General features: G+C 41.1%; 2 protein-coding genes across 2 annotated transcripts; both read right to left on the bottom strand.

The window, feature by feature from the left end:
* Window positions 1-825: 825 nt before the first annotated feature.
* On the bottom strand, window positions 826-6042 carry LOC146578591 (sialoadhesin-like). Its single transcript, XM_085269444.1, has 4 exons — window positions 5945-6042; window positions 5377-5622; window positions 3513-3652; window positions 826-905 (listed from the first exon to the last, which is right to left on the bottom strand). Exons 1-3 carry the CDS (start codon window positions 5964-5966, stop codon window positions 3540-3542), a joined length of 381 nt encoding a protein of 126 aa, XP_085125570.1. The 5' UTR covers window positions 5967-6042; the 3' UTR covers window positions 826-905; window positions 3513-3539.
* Window positions 6026-16987, bottom strand: LOC146578590 (uncharacterized). Its single transcript, XM_085267825.1, has 10 exons — window positions 16895-16987; window positions 16406-16441; window positions 16024-16284; window positions 15699-15944; window positions 15436-15621; window positions 14581-14665; window positions 10943-11118; window positions 6338-6373; window positions 6080-6211; window positions 6026-6030 (listed from the first exon to the last, which is right to left on the bottom strand). Exons 1-10 carry the CDS (start codon window positions 16923-16925, stop codon window positions 6026-6028), a joined length of 1194 nt encoding a protein of 397 aa, XP_085123951.1. The 5' UTR covers window positions 16926-16987.
* Window positions 16988-27948: the final 10961 nt, after the last annotated feature.

The raw sequence follows: 27948 nt of genomic DNA, 5'->3' as shown, positions 1-27948 counted from the left end.
ATGGTTTGTAAGGAATGAAACCATCATTTAGCATGTGTTTAAAATACAAACAAATCCTAACCTTACCTCTAGGGTCACCAGGTGGGCACTGAAAGCTCAAGCTATAAATGACTGCTGTCATTTAGAAAGAAGCTGCTATGCTGTAACACCCAGTATTACCAGTAGATGGCAGCAGATTTCAAATGTTATTCCTGGGATCACTGTTAGTAAGAGGAGCTCTGAGCTGAATCACGAGTCACATGTTCATGAGTCTACTTTCTCTCTTCAGCTCTCCGTTTTCATGTTATGATATTTTTTATTCTCCTGTATCACTAAATAAGTAAAATATTTCCTAAGAATAAATACACAGTGTACTGTTTTCCCCTTTTTTGTCAGCCAGTTAATAAAGAACCTGTGATACATTTATTGGTTAGTTGACCTCGAACAAGTCAAATTTTCCATCTGGCACCTTTTTGAAACTGCAGACAAGCAACAGACAAACCAGGTCCCCAAATGTAGTATCCAACAAAGATAAAGAAAATATAGAAAACAGTAAAACTCCAGAGGACACAGCATTATAATAACAAATGACTTTTTTAATGTAAGACTTTTAAAATGGTGCTTTTACCAAAAGGCAAAAGTAGAAAATCCAAAGGGTTTAATAGAGAAATTAATGAAAGACTGAAGGCTGGTAGAGAAAAGACAACTAATCAACTGAAAGTCGGTGTTAGATTCTATTCAATGGAAACATATTCAATTATATTTTATCTGATTCAGATTTATTTCTAATGTCATGGATTATATGTGGATGTCCTCTGGTCTGAAGTGCTGGGGGGACCAGTTAGAGACCAGCAGCTGGACATCAGTGGTTGGACTGGTGGACTACTTCAGTGAAGAGTAGACGACGTCTGGCTCTGGTTTAAAGTCTGAACACAAACACACACAGTTCAAACAACAGGAAACATAATTACAAGCTTTGTAGTTCAACCAAGACCTTCAATCTCCACCTCTCTGCATCACACACAGTCCCAGTTCAGACTTTACTGGGAACCAGCTCAGGTACAAATCACAGAGCTTCCATACTGCTCACATGTTAACTGCTTCTTCAAATTCAAAATCTCAAATGTGGAGCTCACAAATCTGTAACCGTTAGCTGAAGAAATGCCTGAAAAGTCATTTTTTCCTGCTTCCACCTTCTCTCTCTCTTCTTTCTCACAGTCAGAACAATGTGACTTAAATGTGACTTAAAACAGGAACCATTATTTAGTTTTTATTAAAATCGTTAACAAATGGAAACTGTTACACTGGAAATGATACATTTGTCTTGTGGATTATTTACATAACTCATATTTTGGGTTACAAGCATCAACAAGGAGATATTTTAAATAAACATCAATGTAGAGACCCAGGCCCTGCTGACAGGTACATGAGTCAGGTGTTACATGTTATTATTATTTGCAATGTTGCATCACAATGCCAGTAAGTTTATTTTAAAAGAGCAGCTGGTTTTCTGACAACAGAGAGATGTTGTAACAAACACACACAGCCTCTGTTGTGATCAGAAGCTTCCACTGTGGTTAAAATGTGTTAAATGTTCACTGTGTTGCAGATGTTGAGAAATTAGAGTAGTGTGACAGACACACACTGTGTTTTCACGGCGTAGTTGTTATGTTGTGAAGGTGTTATGCACCATGTTGGTGTTTGACACATTAGCATGAAGGTACTTCACCACAGCTGTGTCACAGCTGTGGTGAAGTACCTTGTGTTTTTCCCAGCTGTCAGCACTTCTGCTGTGAACCAATGAATGACGGACAGAACGGCGAGGTGTTTGTGTGAACAGGAAGGTAGCGTCCACAAAGCTGCCATCTTCTTTCAGTGCAGAGTGAGACGCCTCACCACAAGCTGGAAAAACAGTGAGAACTCTCACCAGCATCAGACTAACTGCGGTCGTCAGCAGGATGTTGCTGCTGTTTAACATGCAGAACTTTAGAAATGATGCTGTAACTAAAGGACCGTTTGAGAGGCTGAAAACACACATTTGATGATCTTGGGTCTCTTTATGTGTCTCAGGCCCAGATCTCGTTCACACTTGTTTGTGAACGACATCTGGGCCTCATATGTGCCGCTACGGTACTTCCAAATACTCTGTGATCCAGATGTGGCCCAAAAATCATGATATTAAAGGTTAATAATTTCAAGTCTATATGACAGCTAGCAAACTACATACAACAGCTGCCATCCGGCATCACAGATGCTAACAGAGTAGCAAAGACACCAAATCTGAACAAAACAGAAGAAAATATTTTCGATTTTTCTTTAAGATAATTTAAGTGCTGTGGTTTAAAGAAACTATCAAGCTAAACTATTTATCTTCTGTCCCCTGTAGTAGGCATAAGAATCTGTCTCATCTTATTGAATTGACCACAACTAAGAGCCAGTAAATTTGGATTCTAGTTTATCTGAATCATGCTGTGAACACATGATCTGAACTTCTAGTTTTTTTCTCTAAAACCTGGTTGCCTATTTTCAGGTTTATGTAAACAGAGGGTCACCTGTTTGGTGGTTTGGGGCAATGTTGTCCTTTTTCTAATACTAAAAAACAATTTCAACCCAGTTTCACTTGGTATTAATGGTACTTCCCTTCAGAGAGGAGAACCACGCTCTGGTTTGTGCCCCCTTTTTTTTTCTGTTTGCTATAACCTGAGGACCACCTGTTTTTTGCATAGTGTTTCTTTTTCACTCAGCATGTGTTTATACACCTCTCTGCATTTAATCCCGAGTTACTATTCATCTCACAGTCTGCTCAATAGCATGTCTTTTATCCTGTCTCCCTGCGCTCACCCTCAACCGGAATGTTTCCTCCTGTTAAAAGAGTTTTTTTCTTCCCACTGTCACCAACTGCTTGCTCATAGGGGTCGTCTGATTATTGGGGTTCATGTTGAATATTGTAGGATCTGTATTGGATGTGCTGATATGCTAACATCCAAATAAATCACTCAAAAAACCTGTGCAGAGCAAAAAACTGATTTGATGGTCTCCTCTGCACAGCAGCAATAATAATAATTATAAGCAGGCTGAAAACACACATTTGATGATCTTGGGTCTCTTTATGTGTCTCAGGCCCAGATCTCGTTCACACTTGTTTGTGAACGACATCTGGGCCTCATATGTGCCGCTACTGTACTTCCAAATACTCTGTGATCCAGATGTGGCCCAAAAATCATGATATTAAAGGTTAATAATTTCAAGTCTATATGACAGCTAGCAAACTACATGCAACAGCTGCCATCCGGCATCACAGATGCTAACAGAGTAGGAAACAAGCTGAAGTTGTCTAGAATGGTTCATAAAAGGTGAATTTCCATCATTGTTCACGACCACATGTGGTTCTAAGAAAATGCAGATGGGCCTCACTTAAATCGAACAATTCTGAGATATTTTACTCCTGCTACAGCAAGTCAGCGAGCTGCACTGTTGAACTGACTCCTTCATCAGCATCAACACAGACCCGTTAATGATGACGTGAGTCTCACCTTAAGGTTTCCTGTCAACATCTTATCTCACCAGAAGAACCAATAACACCAGTAGACTGATCCAACAGATGACAACACAGAGAGAACAGGAGGAGAGAATGATGGAGGAGAGATGGATGTAGGTGTGGTGGTGTGTTTGTCTAAAATAAAGCAAACGCACTCATTAAGTTCTCGTCACATTGTGAATGTTGAAACCTCTTGATACATGCTCAATCATTCAGGTAAGTAAATCTCCAAATATTGATTCTGTTCATCGGCACGTAGCGTTTTTAGTGGGAGAAACGTCATGAGACCGATTGTCTGTATGATCAACTCAGTCACCTATAACATCTCCAAGTCTCTTCACTTGTATCCTAGTCACAGAAGCGTTGGAGGTAGTCCGTAAGAGATTACAGGATGACCCCAACCTCAGCAACAGGACCACTCTCAGCATCGACCGAGTGTGTTTGCTTCTGGAACTGTGTCTTCATTCCACCTACTTCACATACAAGGGTCAGTTCTACAGGCAGAAACGTGGGTGTGCCATGGGCTCCCCAGTTTCACCCATCGTGGCCAATTTGTACATGGAAGAAGTGGAAAAGAGGGCTTTGCTATCCTACCCTGGAACACCACCAAGCCATTGGTTCAGATATGTGGATGACACCTGGGTGAAAATCAAATCTCAGGATGTACCACAATTCACGGATCACATTAACTCGGTGGACCGACACATCAAATTCACCAGGGAGGATATGAAAAGTGTCAGGTTAGCCTTCTTAGACTGTGAGATTTCCATCAGTAATGGGGGACATCTAAAAGCTGACGTGTACCATAAACCTATGCATACGGATCAGTATCTAATGTTTGACTCATCATCCACTGGAGCACAAACTGGTTGTCATCAGGACGCTACAACACAGAGCGAACACCATCCCCACTGACACAGCGGCCAGGGAGGCAGAAGAACATCACATCAAGAAGGCCCTGAGTAAATGTGGTTATCCCAGCTGGACGTTTGTCAAAGCTGGAAAGGCACCTAAAGAAAGTTCCAGCTGATCCAGGAGAGAAGAACAACCGCTGCCTAAGCGAAAACCTGTAGTGATCCCATATGTGTCAGGAGTATCGGAGCAGTTGAGACACATTTTTTCTAAACACCGTGTCTCTGTGGCTTTTAAACCCCAAAACACGCTGCGCCAAAAATTGGTCCACCCCAAGGATCGGGTCCCCCGACACAAACAGAGTAACATAGTGTACGATGTTAAGTGCAGGAGGATTGCCAGGATTTATACATCGGGGGAAAACAAACAACCTCTGGCGAAGCGGATGGCACAGCACAGAAGAGCTACCTCGTCAGACCAGGACTCTGCAGTCTATTTACACCTACAGGCCAGTGGACACTCTTTCAATGATGAGGATGTACACATCCTGGACAGGGAGGAACGCTGGTTTGAGCGCGGAGTCAAGGAGGCCATTTACGTGAAAAGGGAAAGACCATCTCTGAATCGAGGAGGGGGCCTAAGGGGACATCTTTCATCATCTTACAATGCTGTGATTGCAGCCATTCCCCAACTCTCTGTGAATGGTACTCATGGCCATTGATCAGTGGTTGTTGATCAGTGGGTTTTGGTCAGTGGTCATGTGAATTTGCATAATTATGATCAAGGAACTGACCTCCCAGCCCATTGTTCCTTCAGTGGGCTGGTTTCATTCATTATGCAAATGTACTGTTTATAAGTTTGGGGAAACCTGCCGTCAGCTGAGACTGAAGAAGTCACTTGGATGAGTGACGAAACGTTTCTCCCACAAAACGCTACGTCCAGATGAACAGAATCAACTTTTGGAGAATGTTGAAAGCTGCAGAAACACAGACAGGTGAGTGTGTCACCTGTGACAGTGATCCAGCTGGATGGAGACTCTCCATGACCGCTGATGTCACACTTGTAGAGGCCTTCATCAGACCTGGAAACATGCTGGATGGTCATGTGACCTGTAGGCTGCTTCCTGATGAGGGAGCCATCTTTATAGAAAGCAGCTGGGAGGTTGGAGGGAGTGGTCTTTGTTTTACAGAGCAGAGTGACGTCATCTCCCTCCATCACAGGGAGGACAGGACTCTGCAGGATCACTGATCCACCTCAACACAGACAACAACAACAACAACAACAACAATCTTTATTTATAGAGCACATTTAAAAGCCAAGGGCATGCCAAAGTGCTTTACATAAAAGAATAAAAGAATAAAACAATTAACACTATAATATCAGAGTCATATAAGTGTGGAATTATGTTCACAGGTAAAAACCACTAATAAGAGTAAACTATAGCACATAGCTATAGCAAAGTAAAGCTGTACTTCGCCTTATTTCTAAGGCGAAGTACAGCTTCAGAGACAAACTACAGCATTTCATCCATTTACACACAGCTTCATCAACACTAACTCCACACACTCAGCTTACCAGTGACTGTCAGCTTAACCATGTTACTGATGGGACCCTCTCTGGACTCACACCAGTAAACTCCACTGTCATGCTGTTTCGTTATACTGATGGTACAGGAAGAACCAGCTGGTTTTCCCCACCCATCTGTTCCACACTGAGTCCTCTGTCGTCTGCTTGTGTTTCTCCTCAGAGTCCATCCAGCACAGCTGTCGTCCTCCTCACAGCTCAGAGACACAAAGTCTCCTTTAAAGATCTGAGAGCTGCTGGGACTCACAGTCAGACGAGCTGTGAGGGTTACAATGAAAAACTGATGATCACGTCTTTGAGATCTTTACTGAAAGTTTTAATCCAAATGTGTGAAACCTGTCAGAGTTTATCAGGTTTAAACTGTGACAGAAGAAGGTTACTGACCTTGGTTTGTTGTGCAGCTCAGCAGTGAGATCAGAACTAAAGAGAAATGACACTCAGGTTGATTTGACATAAACACACAAAGGTGATCACTCAGAACAACTTTGTATTATTTGATGTTTCCCTCTAAGACAGAAACATCAAACTCTCCATGTCGTGTCGCCTACAGCCCAGTTTGATCTTCCTGTCAGAGGAAACGTGGATCTAAACCAGGTCAGCAAAAAGCTGCTCGTACTAAACCAGAGACTCCAGGATTTCACTTTTCAACTTCTCGTGATCAGAATTATTAAATAAAACTGATCACATCATTTCATGCTTCATGAGCTGCTTCTGGAGTTACTGTAGAACAAGGAAGTCCTTCAAGTTACATTATAGTTACACTGAATACAGACAAACAACTAGTACTGAACTAAGGTCTGTCCTCTGCTCTGTTCATACAAACACCAACATTTTATTTCAGCTTTTCACTCATAAATTCATCAGTAACTCTGTTAAACTTCAGACCTGCAGTTGGTCCTCGTGGTGTTTGAACTTGAATTCAGCCTGATTTGTTTTTCATGTCTTCTCCTCCATCATCAGTTATCAGGAGAGCAGACAGTCAAAGTACAAGAATTCAAACAAACACAGAGATTCTACTTACAGCGCAGACACAGCACAGATGTTTCCTTCATCGTCCTTCTCACTCACTTTTTTTCATTTCTGTCACTGACACCAAGTAAAGCCCGCCCTCTTCCTCTGAGCTCCAGCTTTCTATTGGTTCAAACACAGAGGTGAGAACTATTTCCTTTCCATGTAGTGGACGTCCCCTCAGTGAGAGAGGCAGATATGAGCTGAAACACAGGAATCAAACCAGGGACGCTGCTGTTATGGAGCTGAACTGGAACCATTCAGACACTGAGGCCCTCTGAACACACTGAACACATGCAGAGAAGTGTAGAGGGAGTAGAGCAGTGGCGAGAGGACACATCCCTGAGGTGCTCCTGTGTTGATGTTGATGCTGTTGGAGAAGCACCTGCCCACCCTCACCACCTGAGTTCTGCCAGTGAGGAAGTCCAACACCCATGCACACAGACGGCTGTTAAGTCCCAGATCCCTCAGCTTTGTGAACAGTCTGCAGGGCACTATTGTGTTAAACGCTGAACTGTAATCAACAAACAGCATTCGCACATAGTTACCCTGTTTCTTGTCCACATGGCTGAGAGTAGTGTGTAGGACGTGGGCGATGGCATCCTCTGTGGATCTGTTGGATCTGTAGGCGAACTGCAGCGGATCTGTGGTGTCTGGGATGGAGGAGGAGATGATGTTCTTCAGCAGCCTCTCAAACACCTTCATTACTACCGAGGTCAGTGCAACTGGCCGGTAATCGTTCAGGGATGAGGGTTTGCTGTTCTTGGGCACAGGGATGATGGTGGATCTTTTGAAGCATGTGGGGACCACAGACTTCGCCAGGGACTCGTTGAAGATGTAAGTGAACACACCTGCTAGCTGGTCAGCACAGCAGCGCAGCAGACGGCCGGTGATGCCGTCTGGCCCCGCCGCTTTCCTTGTGTGTGTGTGTGTGTGTGTGTGTGTGTGTGTGTGTGTGTGTGTGTGTGTGTGTGTGACCCCATAAACGACTTCCGTAAACCTGCTGGTCTGGAAGTCCAGCAGTTCATCTAAACAAAAGGCACTTAGACTAAAACTGACATAACTACGTTTATCCTACCACAAAACAATAGGAGAAGGTACGACCTGTCGCATGCTCCCAGGATGTGGGTGTGAATGCTGGAGCACTCTGAAATGCACACGAAGTCTTTGCAGACTATTAGGGATCAAACCTCTACCAACATGACATTGATTATACACTCTAAGCATATATGAGTAGATATTTCTAAGCATAAATGACAATCAACAATACAAATCTAACAGGATGTGAGTGAAAATTTTCTACTTAAAAGCTCGTTAAAAAATCACCTTGCTGCATTTACATATAAAGGATCTTCACATACTTTGCCTCCCCATGTAAAATTTCCTAGATCTTCCGCCAGTCAAATGGTATACCTGGGGTATCATACTGTTGCTATTTGTGTAGCTGTTCCCTCGCTGCCTTGGTTTCATAAATGACAGTGTTAATTTTTGTGAAGGAGATAATAATAATAATAATAATGGATTGCATTTATGTGACCCGTGGTAGGTATAGTAGGCCACTCACACTGAACCCCAGCTGGGCAAAACACAGGCAAATCTTCAGTGGTGTCTTCACTCAGGCGGTGCATGCAAAAAGCGGCAAGACCAAAGAAAAAAGGATTTGTATTTCACGCAGCGTCTTCACTGTCTGCAACGATATATATATATATATATATATATATATATATATATATATATATATATATATATATATATATACATATATATATATATATATATATATATGTATATATATATATATATATATATATATATATATAAAGGTGTTTTCATGTAAAAAACTAAAAGACAATCAATATCTGCTGTGTCTACTGATACAGAAAAATAAAACAAGAAGCAAACACAATCGACAGCCACAGCAGTCACAGTCCATCGATTTACACCACGTTAAAACAAATTAAAACACACTGATGTGTCGGGTCCTTTGCCGGCAGCCAGAAATCCACTTGGCAAAGCAGCAGCTCGGTACTCTGTAAATGAAAGCAGGAGATGACTTACGCTGGACAGTAAAACACAGGAATATCCCTCCAACTGTATTGTTTTCCTTACCTGTCCACAAGTTCCCGTCACACCCTAATAAATATTGGTCAGTGGCGGTGGAGTCCACTACACATTTCTCACAAGAACGCAATGTTTCCCACCTACAAGGGTGCAAATAACTTTAAATCTCTGCTAAACAGCCAGAACTCATCTCATGACTCATGAGATGCCACTGACAGCCAGTTGGTGGAAAATAGTCTGCTCATGTCACATTTTCAGATTGCTTAGAGCCCCAACAAAGTAGGTACTACAGAAGTACCCGGTGCCAGGAACTACCACCTAATGAAAAACTTAATTGGAACTTCAGTGGAGCAAAGTTTCAGGTCAGACTCAGTGACACTCAGTGACATATCACAGCACTTCCACACTCCACAAACGTTAGCTGTGAGACATGGATGAAATAAACAAAACCCAAACCTTTAACCCACAGAGACCATCAGCTTGTGTCTCTCTTGTCTCCCCCTCAACAGGCCGAGCTGTGAGACTTAAACACAGGAACCACCAGCAGAGTCTGCAGCCTCTCTGTCCAGAGCAGCTTTGCAGAATTCATAGTTCACAATAATTTAATCTGATATTGGTGCAGCTCCTCAGTCCATCCTCAGTCTGACAGAAGCAGCTTTAGCTGTGTGGAAACTTCTCATCTGGGTTTTATCTTAAATATTTTGCATTCAGACGAAGAAGAAGATGTCTTGTTCACACATTTTTATACACTAACTGCATGTTACAGCTGTGTTTAAACAGTATTTATAATGATGCATCGGTGGGTGAGTGCAGATATTTTTCCAAAGAGCCAGTGGTTCCACCTCTGGGCGGAGTCACCGCAATCCAGCGTGCAGTCCACACCTGTTGGCAATCAAGCTGTTGGTACTTAAAACCAGCGATGGTCCTTTGCCAGATCTTCCTCTAACCTCTGTTAGTGTGGGCCGCCACAGCGCTCGTGAAACTTTGCTCATCTTGTGCTCTCTCTGTTTACAGTAATCCACCTGGTCACCTCGCTGAAACATGACTCACCTTCAACACTCACCTTCAGTAGGATGCTGGTCTTCTTGGCAGCTTCTTGGTCACTCCTTATGCTCACTTCACTCACCTAACTCGACTACTTGATTCCTCTAGATTTATCTCTGCTCACCTGGTTCACTTACCCTCTCCACGCCATCAATCCACCTGCAATAAGTGAGACATTTCACGACCTCGTTTTCACTCACCTGAACTGCATCCAAACACCTTTTGAACCTCGTCTCCTCTCATTACTGTAACTCTGAGCCTCCTGGTCCAACCCCTCAGTCTAACTACCCCTTTGCCCGAAAGTCACAGTGTTCAAGTGAAAACTGCTTCATAGTATTTCCTGTTTATTTCATAGCTCACGTTTGCATCATAATTCACAGTTCATGGTTTGAGTCTCAAGTTGTATATTTTGTTATCATGTTTATCAGTGCCTCCATCTGTGTCTGTGAGTCCGTTCTCCTGGTTTGGCCTCCCAGCTGTGACGCCATCTTCTTTCAGTGCAGAACGACACACTAACCACAAGGAAGAAAGCCGACACGTTCTCGTCAGTGTCCTCAGATTCAGTCTGACTGCAGCCAACAACAGGAAGCTTCTGCTGTCGTTTCACTGAACTCAGTTTGCAGAAGTTAAAAGACGTAAAAGGTTTTAAAATGTTTCACTGCGTTATTGGACAGTTCAGGAGGCTGAGAACACTTTGTTTTGTTCAGCCTTCTTCTTCTTCATATAACTCATATTAACAACTAACTCATCTTTTTTAGAACTTATGTGTGAGCTGAAGTTGTGCGACATCTGAAACACACTCGAACACAGACGGATAAAAACCACATGAACATCCTCAGGACCTTTTTATGCAGAAGTGAAGAAGAGCAGCTTTACCTCTCGTCTGTGATCGTTTGTTCTTGTCTGTGATGATTTTTCCATAAGTGACGTCTTCAGTTCTCACTGCTGAGTAAACTGCAGCTGGATCAGTGTCTGCACAGTAAAACACACAGAGGACGTCACTGCAGACAAAACAGCTGATAACAGACATGAAACTGCTGCCACTCACAAATCTTTTTATAAAACACTCCGAGTGTTTTCATTTACTGCTCAGGTTATTTTAGAAATTTAAAATAGTTTAACATGAAGTCAAATGTGAGGTAAACACACCTGATAAAGGAGGAACTGAATGATCTGCATTCAGTTCCTCACAAAAGCTGAATGTTGGTTATTTACACTAACAGGATATTAAAGTCAGCTCACACGTTAGCCAATCAGACTAACAGGCCGTCACTATTAAAATATTAACTTTATCAGAGGTAGGCTCAGAATTTAGATACTGAGACAGAAGGAATGTAAGATGCTGGTGTCATAAATATGAAAGACTAAATGTTAAAAGGAAAACTGTGAATAATACAGCAGGAAATGTGCTTAATTTACACCAATAATAAAATATATTTTCATGTTTAGTAAATATGATAACAGTGTCTGACCTGTGTGAGTTTACAGAAATGCTCTTACAAATAACTCACGTGTTTCTTCCTCTATTTAAAATTAACACCTCTGTGTTGAAGCACACGTAGATGAAGCTTTTTTTCCTCAGAAACAGTCGCAGACTCGTTAGTGTTAACCACAGACGACAAACACACAGAACTTAACATGGTGTGAAAATCTACAGGCAGACTGATATATATTTGACTGATACCATCATGCTGTTAAATGTAAAATCATTTACTCATAATCCAAACTGGGTTTATTTTACACATCGTCACAGGCTTCCAGTTTCTTAAATTCAGCTACTTTTGCTTCTATGACATAATTAATCTTAATCTAATTTAATGTTAACCTAATTTAACATTAAATCTTAATTCCGTCCAGCTCTGTGTCTCTGACTCCTCCCACTACAACACTGAACAAACCAAGAGCACCAAATGCTGCAGTTCCTCTAATGTCCACATGAGATTTGTAAAGTCAGTCACTCTCCATAGACACTCATGTGAACATGTTCAACTTTACAGCAGAAATAAAAATTTATACAACCTGCTATTAAAAATATATTTGGTCTCTATAGCTAACCCTCTCCTTCATACGAAGTATGCATGAGTTGAATGCCTTCATAACGCAGCTGTTCAAATGTTAATGAGCCTGAAAGTTTGCATTATTAGGGGCGTGGCCTCTTTGAGAGGTCGATGGACACAGGCTGCTGTAACTGCCAACTGTCTGTTAGGCTTCACCTCAGCCAATTGGACCTCTGGACCATGTTTGTGCTTTGGGGGTATTTTTAATGCAAATGTGTAACCAATACTATGTGGCTTATTGCATAAACAAACATTACCAGTTCTGGTAAGTTTAAATCTAGGATCTTGTTTTTATGTTACAAAGCTCTATTTAGCAGCTATCAGTGCCTTTCTGTTGACTCCTTACAGTCTATGGAAGCAGCTTGATAACCAAGCTATCTGACACTAGCTAATAAATTAGCACTGCACCCTTTCATCAAAGCTAAATCGCTCTTGGCAATAAAGACAAACATGATGTTGGTAAAAATGTTAAGGCTGGAAAAAGCAGTGGAGATTTAAAACAGAGAGATTCAAATCTCCATGTTTGAATGAAGTGAACATACAGTTCACACCTCACCCTGGGGCCCCCAAATTACTTCTGCTTTGTTTGACTGTCTGCTGTTGGTATGTGATACTTTGATATCAGTGTATGTGAATCATCTTCAGCAGCTTTGTCTGAATATGCTGAAATTCCACAGTGATATAATCATAATTAAATCATAACGAAACCAGATATATCAGGAAGCATCAATGTTTAAAACAAATGAGAACAAACCCTCAGAAGCAAGGCGTTTGCCATGGGAATAAGTGCTAAGAAATCAAAAAAAGAAATACAAATCACATTTTTATTTTCTTACTGCAGATTTGCTGCAAAATGCATTTTTTAAAATTCCAGTTAAAATGTGTTGTATGTAATTTTTTGAGTTGTTTAACTCATTTCACTTCTACAAAAGAGGCACATAAAAAACACATAAAAAGCATAATTTTTAAGACATGAAACATTTTTATAGAACCATGAAGCTGTGATTCCTTATTAAAGGACACTTTAAAAAATCCATGATGCAATTTTTGAGTCCTATGGGTCTATGGGTTTTCTCAGTGAGAAAAAAAAGACTTAAGACATTTAAAAATCTGTGGATGTCCTCTGGTCTGAAGTGCTCGGGAGACCAGTTAGAGACCAGCAACTGGATGTCAGTGGTTGGACTGGTGGACTACTTCAGTGAAGAGTAGACGACGCCTGGCTCTGGTTTAAAGTCTGAACACAAACACACACAGTTCAAACACATGATTACAAGCTTTGTAGTTCAATCAAGACCTCCAGTCTCCACCTCTCTGCATCACACACAGTCCCAGTTCAGACATTACTGGGAACCAGCTCAGATACACATCACAGAGCTTCCATATGAATAACATTGTAGTCTAATTCAGATGTTGGTTGGGGTTGACGTTCTGATATAAGATATTCACAGCAATTGACCTTATTTTTACCAACTCAGAGACCTTGTTGTACGACCTTCTCTACTCCGTTAGTACATTTCCCCCAGAAAAGGCCAAGAAAGTCATTTATATCATTTATGGAGTCTTTTGGCTCTTGTGCAGGTTGTCTTCAGACTGTTGATGGCCTACCTCATTTGTACTGATTCCTAAACAATGAATGCAATAGTAAAGTTGAAAGTTTGCACTTCAATCACATCTTGATTAATTGATTTTAAACCTGCTGTGTTTGTGCATCGATGCAAAACTACAAAAATTATATCCAATAAATTTTGAACATCACTGTAAGTTAGGGTATCTTTAATCTGATATTACATAACATGCTGTATTTTACATTTGAGGTGGACATTTTCTGCCAATTTCCAGCTGCATGTTTTTCTTTTCTACTACAGTAGCTTTGCATGATTCACAGTTCAGTATAATCCGTCTTTACATGGGGCCTTTGTGCAGCCTCTGTCTGATGCCAGCTGTGTTCCCTCCTGTCCCTTTAATCAAAACTCTCTTCTGATTGGTTGATTAAACAGCATGTGGGTGGGGCTTTAATGGTTGAGATGGACATATTGATACCCTGCCTCTGTGACATCATTCACACACAAAGACAAATAAAAATAGACTGTGGTAGAGTGTTTGGAGCACTCTGCTTTCTGAGCTTTTGGCTCACAGAGATTATTATTATTATTATTATTATTATTATTATTATTGTGATGATATTTGTTGTATAAAAATGTATTAAAACTTAAAACATAATATCATAGTTATTGTTCAGCATTGTTTCAAGGCCAACAGGGGTGGATTTAACAAAGCTCACATCTTGCTGCTCATGTTTCTTTAAATGAACTAGACAACTTAACAGGAAATCATTTGTCACGGAGAGCTCACAAGTCTGAGCTCGAAGACTGAGCAATGATGTGGTTAGCTTAGCTTAGCATGATGTGTGGAAACAGGTTGTGCGGTTGGGTTTTCTCTGTTAGAGAGCAGTTGTACCTTGGACTCCTCTTTCTGATGGTTTTGTCTCCAATACTGACGTCTTCAGCTCTCACTGCTGAGTAAACCACAGTTGTATAAATCTCTGCAAAATAAAACACATTTAAATTACAGCAGGAATGAAATCTGCACATTTTCTTTATTATTTGTCTAAAAAAAATCACTCATTTTTTACAGAGAGCAGCAGGTTTTTGCTTTTTCCTCATTTTAACACCTCTGAATAAAAGAAACCGCCGGCTTTTGTGTGAAAAAAGAACCTGGTGTCCACAAAGCTGCCATCTTCTTTCAATACAATCAGACACACTTCATCATGAAGCAAATATGTTGTCCCAACATGAAAACTGTTATTAGACAAAGTAGCACACGCGGCAGTGACAAATCTAACCAGAACAACAAAACTCTCTCTGAGACTGGAAACCACCTAAGATCCCAGATACAGTGTTTCCAGTTAATCTATGTTACATTTTTTCCTGTGTTGCAAGTGTCACTCTGCATTTAACTTTCAGCAACAGGAAGTTGCTGCTGTGGTTTTACACGCAGGAGGTAATAAAAATATATTTACAAATATATAGACAAATCATCACATTAAGACCCAGTCTGAAAGAATGAAAGAAAAACACATAGTGATATTTTTCTCTCCATACCTTTGACATTACAATTTCTTGACAACTTGTGTGTCACCAAAACCAAAATCAAACACATCTGAGCAGTTACAGCTTCGACACCTGTTCTCTGGGCCAGTTAAAATACAGACGAGCCACATTTGAATCAAACTATTCAAATGTGCTTTTTTTAAATTCGAAACAACTGATCATCTCAATGCAGTGCAGGTAATACAAACTGACAACAACCCACCTTCAGGTTTCAGGTCAACATCTCTTCTCACCAGTAGAGCCAGTAACACCAGTAGAACCACAACACAGACTGACCCAACAGAGATTAACACAGGAAGAACAAGATGCAGAGGAGAGGCTGATGTAGGGATAGAGGTGGATGTAGATACAGGTGTGGGAGTAGATGGAGATGTGTTTGTAGGTTTCCCTGAAATAAACAACATGTAATCATTAGTTTATTGTGAATGTTGAACCTGCAGAAACACAGACAGGTGAGTGTGTCACCTGTGACAGTGATCCAGCTGGATGGAGACTCTCCATGACCGCTGATGTCACACTTGTAGAGGCCTTCATCAGACCTGGAAACATGCTGGATGGTCATGTGACCTGTAGGCTGCTTCCTGATGAGGGAGCCATCTTTATAGAAAGCAGCTGGGAGGTTGGAGGGAGTGGTCTTTGTTTTACAGAGCAGAGTGACGTCATCTCCCTCCATCACAGGGAGGACAGGACTCTGCAGGATCACTGATCCACCTCAACACAGAGACAAACTACAGCATGTCATCCATTTACACACAGCTTCATCAACACTAACTCCACACACTCAGCTTACCAGTGACTGTCAGGTTAACCATGTTACTGATGGGACCCTCTCTGGACTCACACCAGTAAACTCCACTTTCATGAGGGAAAACAGTGATGTTACAGGAAGAATTAGCTGGTTTTCCCCACCCATCTCCACACTGAGTCCTCTGTTGTTTGCTTGTGTTTCTCCTCAGAGTCCATCCAGCAGAGCTGTCGTCCTCCTCACAGCTCAGAGACACAAAGTCATATTCAAAGAACTGAGAGCTGCTGGGACTCACAGTCAGACGAGCTGTTAAAATGAAAAAACTGATGATCACGTCTTTGAGATCTTTACTGAAAGTTTTAATCCAAATGTGTGAAACCTGTCAGAGTTTATCAGGTTTAAACTGTGACAGAAGAAGGTTACTGACCTTGGTTTGTTGTGCAGCTCAGCAGTGAGATCAGAACTAAAGAGAAATGACACTCATGTTGATTTGAGGTGAACATAAAGAACAACTTTGTAATATTTGATAATAATGAATTCTAAAATAAAACTGATCACATCATTTCATATTTCATGCTCTAATGTAGTTACTGTTACACAAGGAATCAAATACAGTTATGTTATAATAATATGTAACTGTATGTATTAGTAAATACAAAAGACTAGCACTAAACTGAGGTCCACGTAAGGTTCAACGGTCTGCTCTGTTCACACAAACACCAACATTTTATTTCAGCTTTTCACTCATAAATTCATCAGTAACTCTGTTAAACTTCAGACCTGCAGTTGGTCCTCGTGGTGTTTGAACTTGAATTCAGCCTGATTTGTTTTTCATGTCTTCTCCTCCATCATCAGTTATCAGGAGAGCAGACAGTCAAAGTACAAGAATTCAAACAAACACAGAGATTCTACTTACAGAGCAGACACAGCACAGATGTTTCCTTCATCGTCCTTCTCACTCATTTGAGCTTTTTTTCATTTCTGTCACTGACACCAAGTAAAGCCCGCCCTCTTCCTCTGAGCACGTATTCTTCCTCTATTTGAGAGTTATTGGTGGATTTCTAACCTCTTAATGATTCATGTGATAAATTTATTCCAGAATATGAACTTAGACACTCTGCAGTTCCTCTTTTGTTGCAAAACTAAAATTAAGTTGTTTTTTTAAGTGTAACACACAGAAATACGTAAAACCTTTTGTGCTTTCAAAAGTTAAGAAACCAGCAACGTTGTTTTGACATAATTTCAGGTTAACTGAGATGATTACATGATATTTGAGTTTCTCTGTGATAATCGATAAAGCACATCCTGACATTATGACTTCATTCACAACAAATCAATTAAAAATATCATTTAAAACGTCGACTCTACTTCAGTCTGCTGTCAGTGTTGTAGCTTAGTTAATGAAACAAACTACAACCATTATAACCATTTAGTGGACGTCCCCCTGAGGCAGCATGGTGATGCTGTTGTCTGACTGGAAGAAGGTGCTGGGTTTGAATCCAGCCTCCATCTTTCTGTGTGAGCCAATCACATTCTCTCACAGTTTCTCCTCTCAGCACCTTTGCTGTGAGCCAATCGGTGAAAGGATAGAACTGTGACGCCTTTGTGCTAAAAGCAAAGCCGCCATCTTCTCTCAGTGCAGACTGACACACTAACCACAAGCAAGAAAGCCGACATGTTCTCATCAGTGTTGTCAGGCTCATACCATAACACCTTTACTGATAAAGCACTTTAACATAAACCAGGGTTCACAAATGTATGTTGTTCATATATAAATAACATAAACAGAAAATAAAATCATATAAAATAGAGTCACCCTCTTAAAAGAGTGCCAAAGGCATCAGCACATAAACGTGCTTTAAGAAGCGTTTTAAATTCAGAAAGCAATGAGGCCAACATGGCTAACATGGAAGGATCATTGCACAACTTCGGAGCAGCTACAGCAAAAACGTGGTCACCTCTAAATTTGTGCTTAGTTTTTGGCACCATAGGCAGAGTTTCAGGCTGAGAGCAGCCAACAACAGGAAGTTTCTGCTGCGGTTTTACTGAATTCTGTTTGCAGAAATTAAAATAAAAGGTTTTAAAATTGTGTTAAAGAACAGTTTGAGAGGCTGAAAACACTGTTTGGTCTGTTCAGCCTTCTTTATACGACGCATTAACAACAAATTCATCCTTTTAGTTGTGCAACCTTTAAGGCACAAATAAAAGAGAAAGAGCTGCTCCAGTGTTACAGATCACATGACCATCCTCAGGATGCTTTAATCCAGAAGTGAAGAAGAGCAGCTTTACCTCTTATCTGTGATCGTTTGTTCTTGTCTGTGATGATTTTTCCATAAGTGACGTCTTCAGTTCTCACTGCTGAGTAAACTGCAGCTGGATCAGTGTCTGCACAGTAAAACACACACAGAGGACGTCACTGCAGACAGAACAGCTGAGAACAGACATGAAACTGCTGCCACTCACAAATCTTTATATGAAACACTCCGAGTGTTTTCACTTACTGCTCAGGTTATTCTAACTTCATGTTAAAATAGTTTAACATGAAGTCAAATGTGAGATAAAGGAGAAACTGAATGGTTAACATTCAGTTCCTCAGAGCAGCTGAATGAAGCTGTGAGGAACCGAATGTTAGTTAATTGCACAGAATATTAAAGAAGTGAGTTATTAAGTATATTTTCATATTTAGTAAATATAGCAGTCTTTGATCTGTCAGAGTTTAAAGAAATGCTCTTGATGATAATAAAAGATTGCATGTATATAGCGCTTTCTAGGCACCCAAAGCGCTTTACAATTCGTTCACTCTAACATTCACACACTGGTGAAGGCAAGTTACTGTGGTAGTCACAGCTGGAGCAGACTGACAGAAGCGAGGCTGCCATATCGCACCATCGGCCCCTCTGGCCAACACCAGTAGGGTGCTGCAGCCACTGAAGGAGCTGCTCAGGGATGACAGCTTAGCCACCATTCTCCCTCACTCACCACACTGGAAGTCTACCACCAGCTCCTTGGTTTTATTAGTGCTGATCTGGAGGTAGTTCCGCTGGCACCAGTCCACAAAGTCTCTGTACTCCTTGTCGTCCCCATCAGTGACGAGGCCGACTATTGCAGAGTCATCAGAGAACTTCTGCAGGAAGCACTGGGTGGAATTGTGGGAGAAGTCTGCAGTGTAGATGGTGAAGAGGAACGGAGCCAGAACCGTTCCCTGTGGGGCCCCCGTACTGCAGACGACCCTGTCTGACACACAGCCCTGAGTTCTCACATACTGTGGTCGGTCGGTGAGGTAGTCCAGAATCCAGGTAGTGCGCTGATGGTCCACTCCTGCTTGTCCTTCAGGACTGTGGGAAGAATGGTGTTGAAGGCACTGGAGAAATCAAAGACCATGATTCTCACAGTGCTCCCAGCAGTCTCCAGGTGAGCGAGGGAACCATGTAGGAGGTGAATGACGGCATCATCCAGTCCAGTGCCAAGTGAAGCCGTCTTCCTCTGAGCACTAGCTTTTCTATTGGTTCAAACACAGAGGTGGAGGGCTACGTTTTTTCTTTGTGAAAAGACAACTTAAAAAAAACGAAAAAAATGAAGCTTTTTTTTTATAGACAGTGGCAGAGAAAAGGACATTAAAGAAACTGCTGGACATTATGAACAATGCCAGGCATCCTCTGCACACGGCCATTAACAACCAGAAGAGTCTGTTCAGTGACAGGTTGCTTCTCCCCAAGACAAGAACTAACAGACTTAAAAACTCCTTTGTCCCACACGCCATCAAACTGTTTAACTCCTCTCTGGAGGGGAGAGGGAGGGGAGACAGGAGGACAAAGGAGGGGGGAACAACTAAGCTGTAGTGCCTCTTCACCTCACTGTGCAATACTTTTTGTAAATAGTCAACAGTGCAATAGACCTCAATACTTGAAATGTGCAATTCACTTGTATTTTTATTTTTATTCCTATTTATTCTATTTATTTATTATTTATTTATTATATCTATTTATTTATTTCTATATCCCCTTTGTATATTTTATTTATATTTGTCTCTGTATTTATATATGTGTGTGTGTGTATGTGTGTGTGTGTGTATATATATATATATAATATTCTGTAACTCTGTAACTTCTGTCGGTGCTGTGCGTTTTTTGGAAATCGAATTTCCCAGAGGAACCCACCCGAGGGATTAATAAAGTTCTATCTTATCTTATCTTTTATCTAGAAAAGCTAAAAAATGTATCATTGAGTAGTTTTTCAACATAATTTGAGTTTTTGTGGTAAATTTTTATATGTACTTATATGCCACAATTTTACTCTCTTAAGTGCTTTCTTAAGTGGCCTGTATTTATATAGCGCTTTACTAGCCCCTAAGGACCCCAAAGCGCTTTACATATCCGGTCATCCACCCATTCACACACACATTCACACACTGGTGATGGCAAGCTACATGTTGTCCAAGGATATTTGGCATGCAGACTGGAGCATCAAGGGATCAGTTCACAAGCTTTATAATTAGTGGGTGATCTGCTCTACCTCCTGAGATGAAGCCACTCCAGGAATGCCAACAATTATCCATCTGTTTAATGGAGACATCAATTGCCCCCTTGTGTCAACATCTTGTAGTTTGGTTAATGAATAAATGTATTTGCTCCCACATGGTTTATTTATGGCCACTAGAGGGAGATGTTGGACTTTAAAGACTAACATGGATATAAACAGATCATCAACATGTCGTTAATATTTTGTCAATAATAAAATGACAGTAATGTGATTACAGTAACAGTAATGTGATTACACTCACCAGTGTTAGTAATGAACAAAATCACATTAAAAAAAAATTAACCACCATCTGGACACTTATTTATTTGATGGACTTTATTGTTACCAAACAGAACTGTTCTGGACTCACACGTCCAAGTTAATAGCACCAACATGTACAGATAAAGAGCAACAAATCAGAAGTTCATCTACTGCACTGATTCTTTTATGTGCAGCAGGTTTTAAGCATGACAGAGATTCTCTGCTTTGTTAAGCCGCACACTAGACAACACTATATACCACTAAACAAAGCTCCAACTGTGGGTCTTAATGTTATGGACATGTGCATATGTTATTTGGAGAATGTATAAATATTGTTGTACTTGATTCTAATCTGCTGTCAAGTCTCATATGCACAAAAAATGCAGTTACCAGAACACAGAACAAACACCAGGTAAAGCTGTTCAATCAATAAAACTAATTTCACCTGAGACAGACTGAAGTGATTTACACATCTCTGTTATCAGGCTGTGGGACATAAAGTTTAATGTTTAAAGGGGTCCAGTGTAAAGATCCACAGCTCTAATGTGCAGCCGTCACCTTAGAAATAAACAGCAGCACCGAGAGTGTGCTAAGTGGTTAAAATATTTCTCATCACCATCTGATAACAACTGTTGTTGTGTGGAGGAAGGGTCACATGACTTGCAAAACACTCCTTTTAATGTGAATGCAGGCAGGAGTGTGAGCAGAAAGCCCAGCTGAACAGACATCGATAACCACATTTCTGAAACCAGTTATCTGCAGCCAGCTAATGATTGACTGTGTGTTGAACTACACCCACAGTGTACACTGCAGGTTTCTCTAAGTTTCATCTCTGTGAGACTTGAATGTGTTTTAATATGAGTTATATAGGAATATATAAAGGAACTCACAAACTGAATATTTTGTGTTCACAGGCTGAAGTTACTTTTTTTTATCTCTATCAACAGAAAAAAAAAATGTTTGAAAATACAAATCCTGTAATTTCCAAATACAGGACATAAATAGGAAAACCTATGCTACAGAAAAGTACAATAAGATGAGCAGCTGGAAGCCAAAAAAATTCCCATCAACAAATCGCATGAAAACTGTGAAGATGAACAAACACTGTAGTTCACAGAGTCTCTGACAGACAGCACAGAGACACACTGACACAGTCTGAACAGGTTTGATGATAATCAGGGAAATTTAACGTCAAACCAACTCTGGACATGTTTGATGTCTGTCTGCTGGATGATCAGAACATCTGTCTGTATCTGAATGTTCAGTGACAACACTGAGAGTCTGAACAGCAGCAGGAGAAAAACTCTGAGACATTTCAAACAGGCTGCAATTCAACAGGAGGCTGGTCTGAATCCTGATTCTGCTTCTTTTTATGTTTTCTGTAGATCAGAAAAACAACAAAATCAGTAACAAGAAGCACAGCAAAAATTGACAGACCAACAATTAGTACTAGAGATCCATTCTCTGTGTGTCCTCCGTGGTGAGCCGTGGTGGGTTTTTGATCTAAAAGACAAAACAACACAGAGCAGAGAGGTTAAAGGTTGGAGACTAGGAGATGGTGAACTACAGAGACCACAGAGCTTTATTTATTTGTAAAACAAACTTCCTGAAATTCTTAGGTTTTAATATCAACACTTTTGACTACTGCAAGTCATTATCATCAGGATTATTAAATCTTATGATTTAATAAAGAAATTTGCAGACTTGCACAGAGATGGTAAAATTATGATGACGGACAATGGAGATGAAGACAACAGACGACGAGGACAGAGAGGAACAGGGGTTTACACCAAGGAGGCAGTCAGAGGGAACTCGGGACAACTGGAGACATTTAAGGATGCAGGGACTGACAGAGACAGGGAAGACGTCTCATTGGGACGAGTAAAGTTTACCTTGACTGGATGGGCAGCTCTCTGGGTGCTCAGCAACCCCAAATCTAATCTAATCTGATCTAAGATGTGATATTGATGAGCCCGTTAACTTTCCAGGCTTCAAACAGGTTAAACTTTATTGATATAGCAGCTCTTCTCCCATCTTACTGGCATAAACATTTAAAGCACTCACAGCTGATCTGTCTACAGCAGGGGTTTTAGTTTCAGTCTTCATTGTGTGTTTAACCTCTTCATATTTTTCTGATATTGTAATTTTATCTTCCTTTGTAACATCTGCCGCCATGGCTGTGGTTGGTCAGATGTTGCCATCAACGGGGAAAATCCAGGATTAACTTAGCGAGTTGCTAATCAGGTTCGTGTGATTGTTTTTCTCCTGACTGATGATGTTAGTGTGAATCCAGATAACAGAAAGATCCTGTAGCCCTACAGAGACAGATTAAACCTCCCCGAGTGGGTTTAGGACCAACAGTGAAACATGACAGACTGCTGTGGTTGACCTCTGACCTCTAACTGATCCTGTTTGATCTGTGAAAGGATGAGCTCAGATGAAATCAGGTGTGTGAGGCAGAGAAATAAGAACAAGGACTTTGGCTACGTCCACACTAATGCATTTTCGTTTGAAAACACCGTTTTCTCTCTGTTTTGGCTCTCGAAAACGCATACATTTGAAAACGGTGCTTTCACATCGCAGTGTGCACAGCTAAAATGGAGACTTTTTGAAAACAATGACACATTTTAGTCATGTGATGCAGTCAAGTGACCTATTAAACTTAGAGAGCAGAGGGCATCATACAGCAGTTGTTTTGTTTGCTCTCAATTTTGACAGCCCTATCAGTTTGTGCATGCTTCAGATAGCTTTTCTTCCAATTCTCTAATTCTCACTCGCTTTTGCCACTTTGTACTGTTGTGTTACTCGCAGCAACAACTCCATCTCATTGTTAGTCCATTTAAAAACCTCGGTGCTTTTCCTCAACATTTTCCCGCAACGTTTCAAAGAGCCGAGGCAGCTGAGGCAGGCCTTGCATTTCATACTTGTGCTCAATGTGGATGCACAACTCTGTTAAAATGAAACCGATGGTGGAGACGCCGAGGATTTTCAGACAAAAACGCTGTTTTCAGATCTCTCCGGGGTAGTGTGGACGTAGCCTTAGTTTAGGTGTGGTTTCTATTAAGGAAGGGTCTTAAGTAAACATGCAAATCGTGACTATTTTTTAACATTTGACACATTTATAATTCTTTGTATTGCTTTTGTCCTTCAGCTCCGGGACTGTTCATTGTTTTGGGATGTTTATCTTCCTGACCGGGTTGGAAGGATGGACAAATTTTATTGCTCTGAGTCATTTTGTAGGCCACACTTAAGTTATAGTATGTTAATTCCCAGATTGAATAGAATTTTTTATAATTTTGTCACAGATCGTAAAACAACCTGTAGCTGTGATCCATGCAGAGAAGGGCGAGGACCATGGTTGGTTGGTTCAAGGATCTGCTTCCTTTGGTCGGCTGTCAGTCTGAGAACTGCCTTGTTTTAAACGTAGGTCAGGTTTTATAGAGGTCCGACTGTCTGACTTATCTGAACATGTAGAGAGCGTCGCTGCAGCTTCCTGTTTGGCCCCTGATGAAAACACCAGAACAAACGTGCTTATCACAGGAAAAAAAATCTGTACGAGAGCTTTTCCTCTTTGATAAAGTTTTTGTGAGAGCTGGACCGGAGGGGTTTGAGGTTTACAATCAAGAATCAAAAGTATGTTAATTGAAATAAAAGGAGAATAAAAGCAGTGTGACCGTTGTCTGTTAACTCCCAGTGCTCATCAATGGGACCAATGACAGGAAGGTAAAAAGATAAGATTACAGCCAAACATCCAAGTGCTTGATGATAGTTTGGAAAACTTATGAACAATGTGAGTCCTGAGCCTCTCCTCCTGTCTTTATATTTTGTGGAAAATGAGAAATAAAAGCAGTGATGGAAACGTGTCCAAACATTAATGAAAAAGCATAAAAGGCAAAACCAGAGTCAGGTTAAGAGTCCATATTTGGTGTGCCCACCTTTGTTCTACAGCACAACCTGAACTCTCTTAATCAGATCTCTTGTCATTTCTTTAAGTCGTCTTTAGGAATAGTTCTCCAGGTGTTTTGAGTGCTTTTTGCTTTTTGTTCTGTTCTCTGTGAAGATGATCCCACACTGCTTCAATAAAGCTGAGGTCCGCGTTCCGGGGAGGCCAGTCCATGACCGATAGTGTCCAGGTATTTTATTGCATTGTTAGTATGTTTAGGTTCATTGTCATGCTGAAAAATAAAGCTGTTTCTTTGCAGAAGGTATTACATGGTGGCTCAAACAACGCCCGTATGTTTATTCATTTATAATTCTATCAATTTTAACACGGCCTCCAACCCCTCTGGCTAAAATGCAACCATGCAAACCATGACGGAGCCTCTACCATGTTTTACTTGTGTAGTTTGGCGTGCCTCAGCCTTTTCCTTGACAACTTCTTGGCAGACATTTTTCTACTGAGACCATTTCTGATGAGGCTTCAGTATACAGTCAGGTCCTGTGTCAGCTGTTTGCTGGATCTTTGCCTACTTCCTTATAACGTGACTTTCAGACACTCCTCAGCACTGGTTCATTGCTTGTGTTCGGAGCTGTTTTTATGCTTTAATGATTCATGGGACTGGATTCTAGGATTTAAGGACTAGACAGGATGTTACACCCCGGCCTAGGCAACCGGGGTGCAACGCAGGAAAATAAAAATAAGGAAAATAAAACCACGAAGGCCCTCCACCAAAATCCCAAAACGAAGGTGTCTCAAACGAAAATATTAACAAACCCATTCACAACTATTTACAACAGACTATTTATTTACAACAAACACACCAAACTATTTACAACACGGGGGAGATCGCGACCATGACATACTGAAACACAAGGCTTAAATACATAGAAGGAGCAATCAGGGAATGGACCACAGGAGGGAAACACAGCTGGGGCAAATTAGAACTGACGAGACAGGGAAAATGTAAACTGAACACACTAAGATAACACAGACTTTCAAAGTAAAGCAGGAAATACATAACAGTCACGCAAAAACAAAACACTGACACACCGAAACGTAACATTTCCCCCTACCCAAAAATCAAACATGTAACCCCAAGTGAAAAGTTTGATTCAGACAAACGAAGGCTGAAGTGAAGGCAGACGAAGCTGATGGAGGCTGGAGCGGTCCCACGGACCCTCCAGCAGACGACGAAGGCTGGGGCGGTCCCACGGACCCTCCAGCGAAGGCGGATGAAGGCTGGAGCGGTCCCACGGACCCTCCAGCGAAGGCAGACGAGCAGCCCACCAGCTGCACACACGGACACGCAGCCCACCAGCTGCACACACGGACACGCAGCCCACCAGCTGCAGAAGGCTGGAGCGGTCCCTCGGATCCTCCAGCGAAGGCGGATGAAGGCTGGAGCGGTCCCACGGACCCTCCAGCAGACGACAAAGGCTGGGGCGGTCCCCGGACCCCCCAGCGAAGGCAATCCCGGACGAGGCCCCATATGTTACACCCCGGCCTAGGCAACCGGGGTGCAACGCAGGAAAATAAAAATAAGGAAAATAAAACCACGAAGGCCCTCCACCAAAATCCCAAAACGAAGGTGTCTCAAACGAAAATATTAACAAACCCATTCACAACTATTTACAACAGACTATTTATTTACAACAAACACACCAAACTATTTACAACACGGGGGAGATCGCGACCATGACATACTGAAACACAAGGCTTAAATACATAGAAGGAGCAATCAGGGAATGGACCACAGGAGGGAAACACAGCTGGGGCAAATTAGAACTGACGAGACAGGGAAAATGTAAACTGAACACACTAAGATAACACAGACTTTCAAAGTAAAGCAGGAAATACATAACAGTCACGCAAAAACAAAACACTGACACACCGAAACGTAACACAGGAAATGAAACAAAAAGCAGCCAATGTAAAAAAAATAAAACAAAACAAATAACACTACTGCTCAGAATAAAGGCAAGAAAGAAATTTACAAGAAAGCCTCCAAAGAGATTTCAGGCTTTGCTGAAGAATAAAATACTGACATTGTAGCTTGTTATAACTGTACAAACTCTCTTTTTGCCGTACAAGCTGTATTCCCACATGTTTCAATGAATCAGTGCACCTTTTTTCCATTTTCCTAATGAAATATAAAAACATGAGGAGAGGTTTGAGACTTTGGGGCATCTCTGTAATTACACAGAATGTTCTCCGGCCCATTTTCTTTTTCTCACTTCCTTTTCCATTCTTTATTAAGCCCTCATCCCAACTTTTGTTTTAGATGTGTGGCTGCCATCAAACTTAAAATTAAGTTTGTGCATTTTATGTTCAATATAGGTATTTGTTGTGCCTGGAAATGAACAAATAAATGAATGAATGAATGAATGAAGTAATACGTTTCCTAAAATGATACTGTTCTCAGTTTGTACGTTTGATATTGTCAAGTCCGGCAGGAGCAGGACAAAAAGCTAAACTAAGTGCGGCAGCTTTATTGCTGTAGCTTGAAAACTCAAGTCAGGCAAGGGGGGAAAAGCCTGAGTGAACGACACAACAAGGAATCGAGGGAAACTGAGGACATAAATGCACACAGGCTCAGGAGAGGATGGCCAACAAGTGGGACTCATTACAGAGTAAAGTGACACAGGAAGCAAAACTGATGCCGGATGAGAGATTATCAAAATGAAATGAATGAATGAAACTGGAATTAACAAACACAGAGACGAGGACAAAGACATGTGAACTTGACCCTGGGGCTAAGGATAGACAGACAGAAGACAAGTGGGATGACAATGGGACAAGAAGGGAGAAAACACAGGGAATACAAACATAAACCTAACCTGAGACAGGAAATGCAGAAAGACACTAACATTATGAGGAACCAAAGGACTAGAAGCAAAGATAAACTCAGAAGCACAAAGAAAAAAATATTATACTAAATAATACAAACTGAACATAAATCATCACTTTAATCCAGAAAAAGTCAAAACAAAAAACTAATTACTGGGTCAGACGACCATGACAACAATGCTTTTATATGTTTTTATTTATATGTTAGTCAGCATGCCAACTAGTTATTCTTCATAACTACTTCCCTGAATCGGCAGTGGGTGATTTATGCACCTGCAGCTTTCCTCACATGTGGTAGTCATTTCTCACGGTCAAGAAGAAGAGAGAGAGCCCACGGCCCTCATAGGAGTCGTCCTTGAATAACACCACTACTGTTAGTCAAACACGTTTATAATTTTGCTGCT

Source organism: Mchenga conophoros, linkage group LG3, assembly GCF_057382185.1.
Source record: "Mchenga conophoros isolate Kocher_MC1m ecotype Shallow Benthic linkage group LG3, M_conophoros_male_GT1.1, whole genome shotgun sequence".
Lineage (NCBI taxonomy): Eukaryota > Metazoa > Chordata > Actinopteri > Cichliformes > Cichlidae > Mchenga > Mchenga conophoros.
This window is presented reverse-complemented; position numbering and strand designations above follow the sequence as displayed.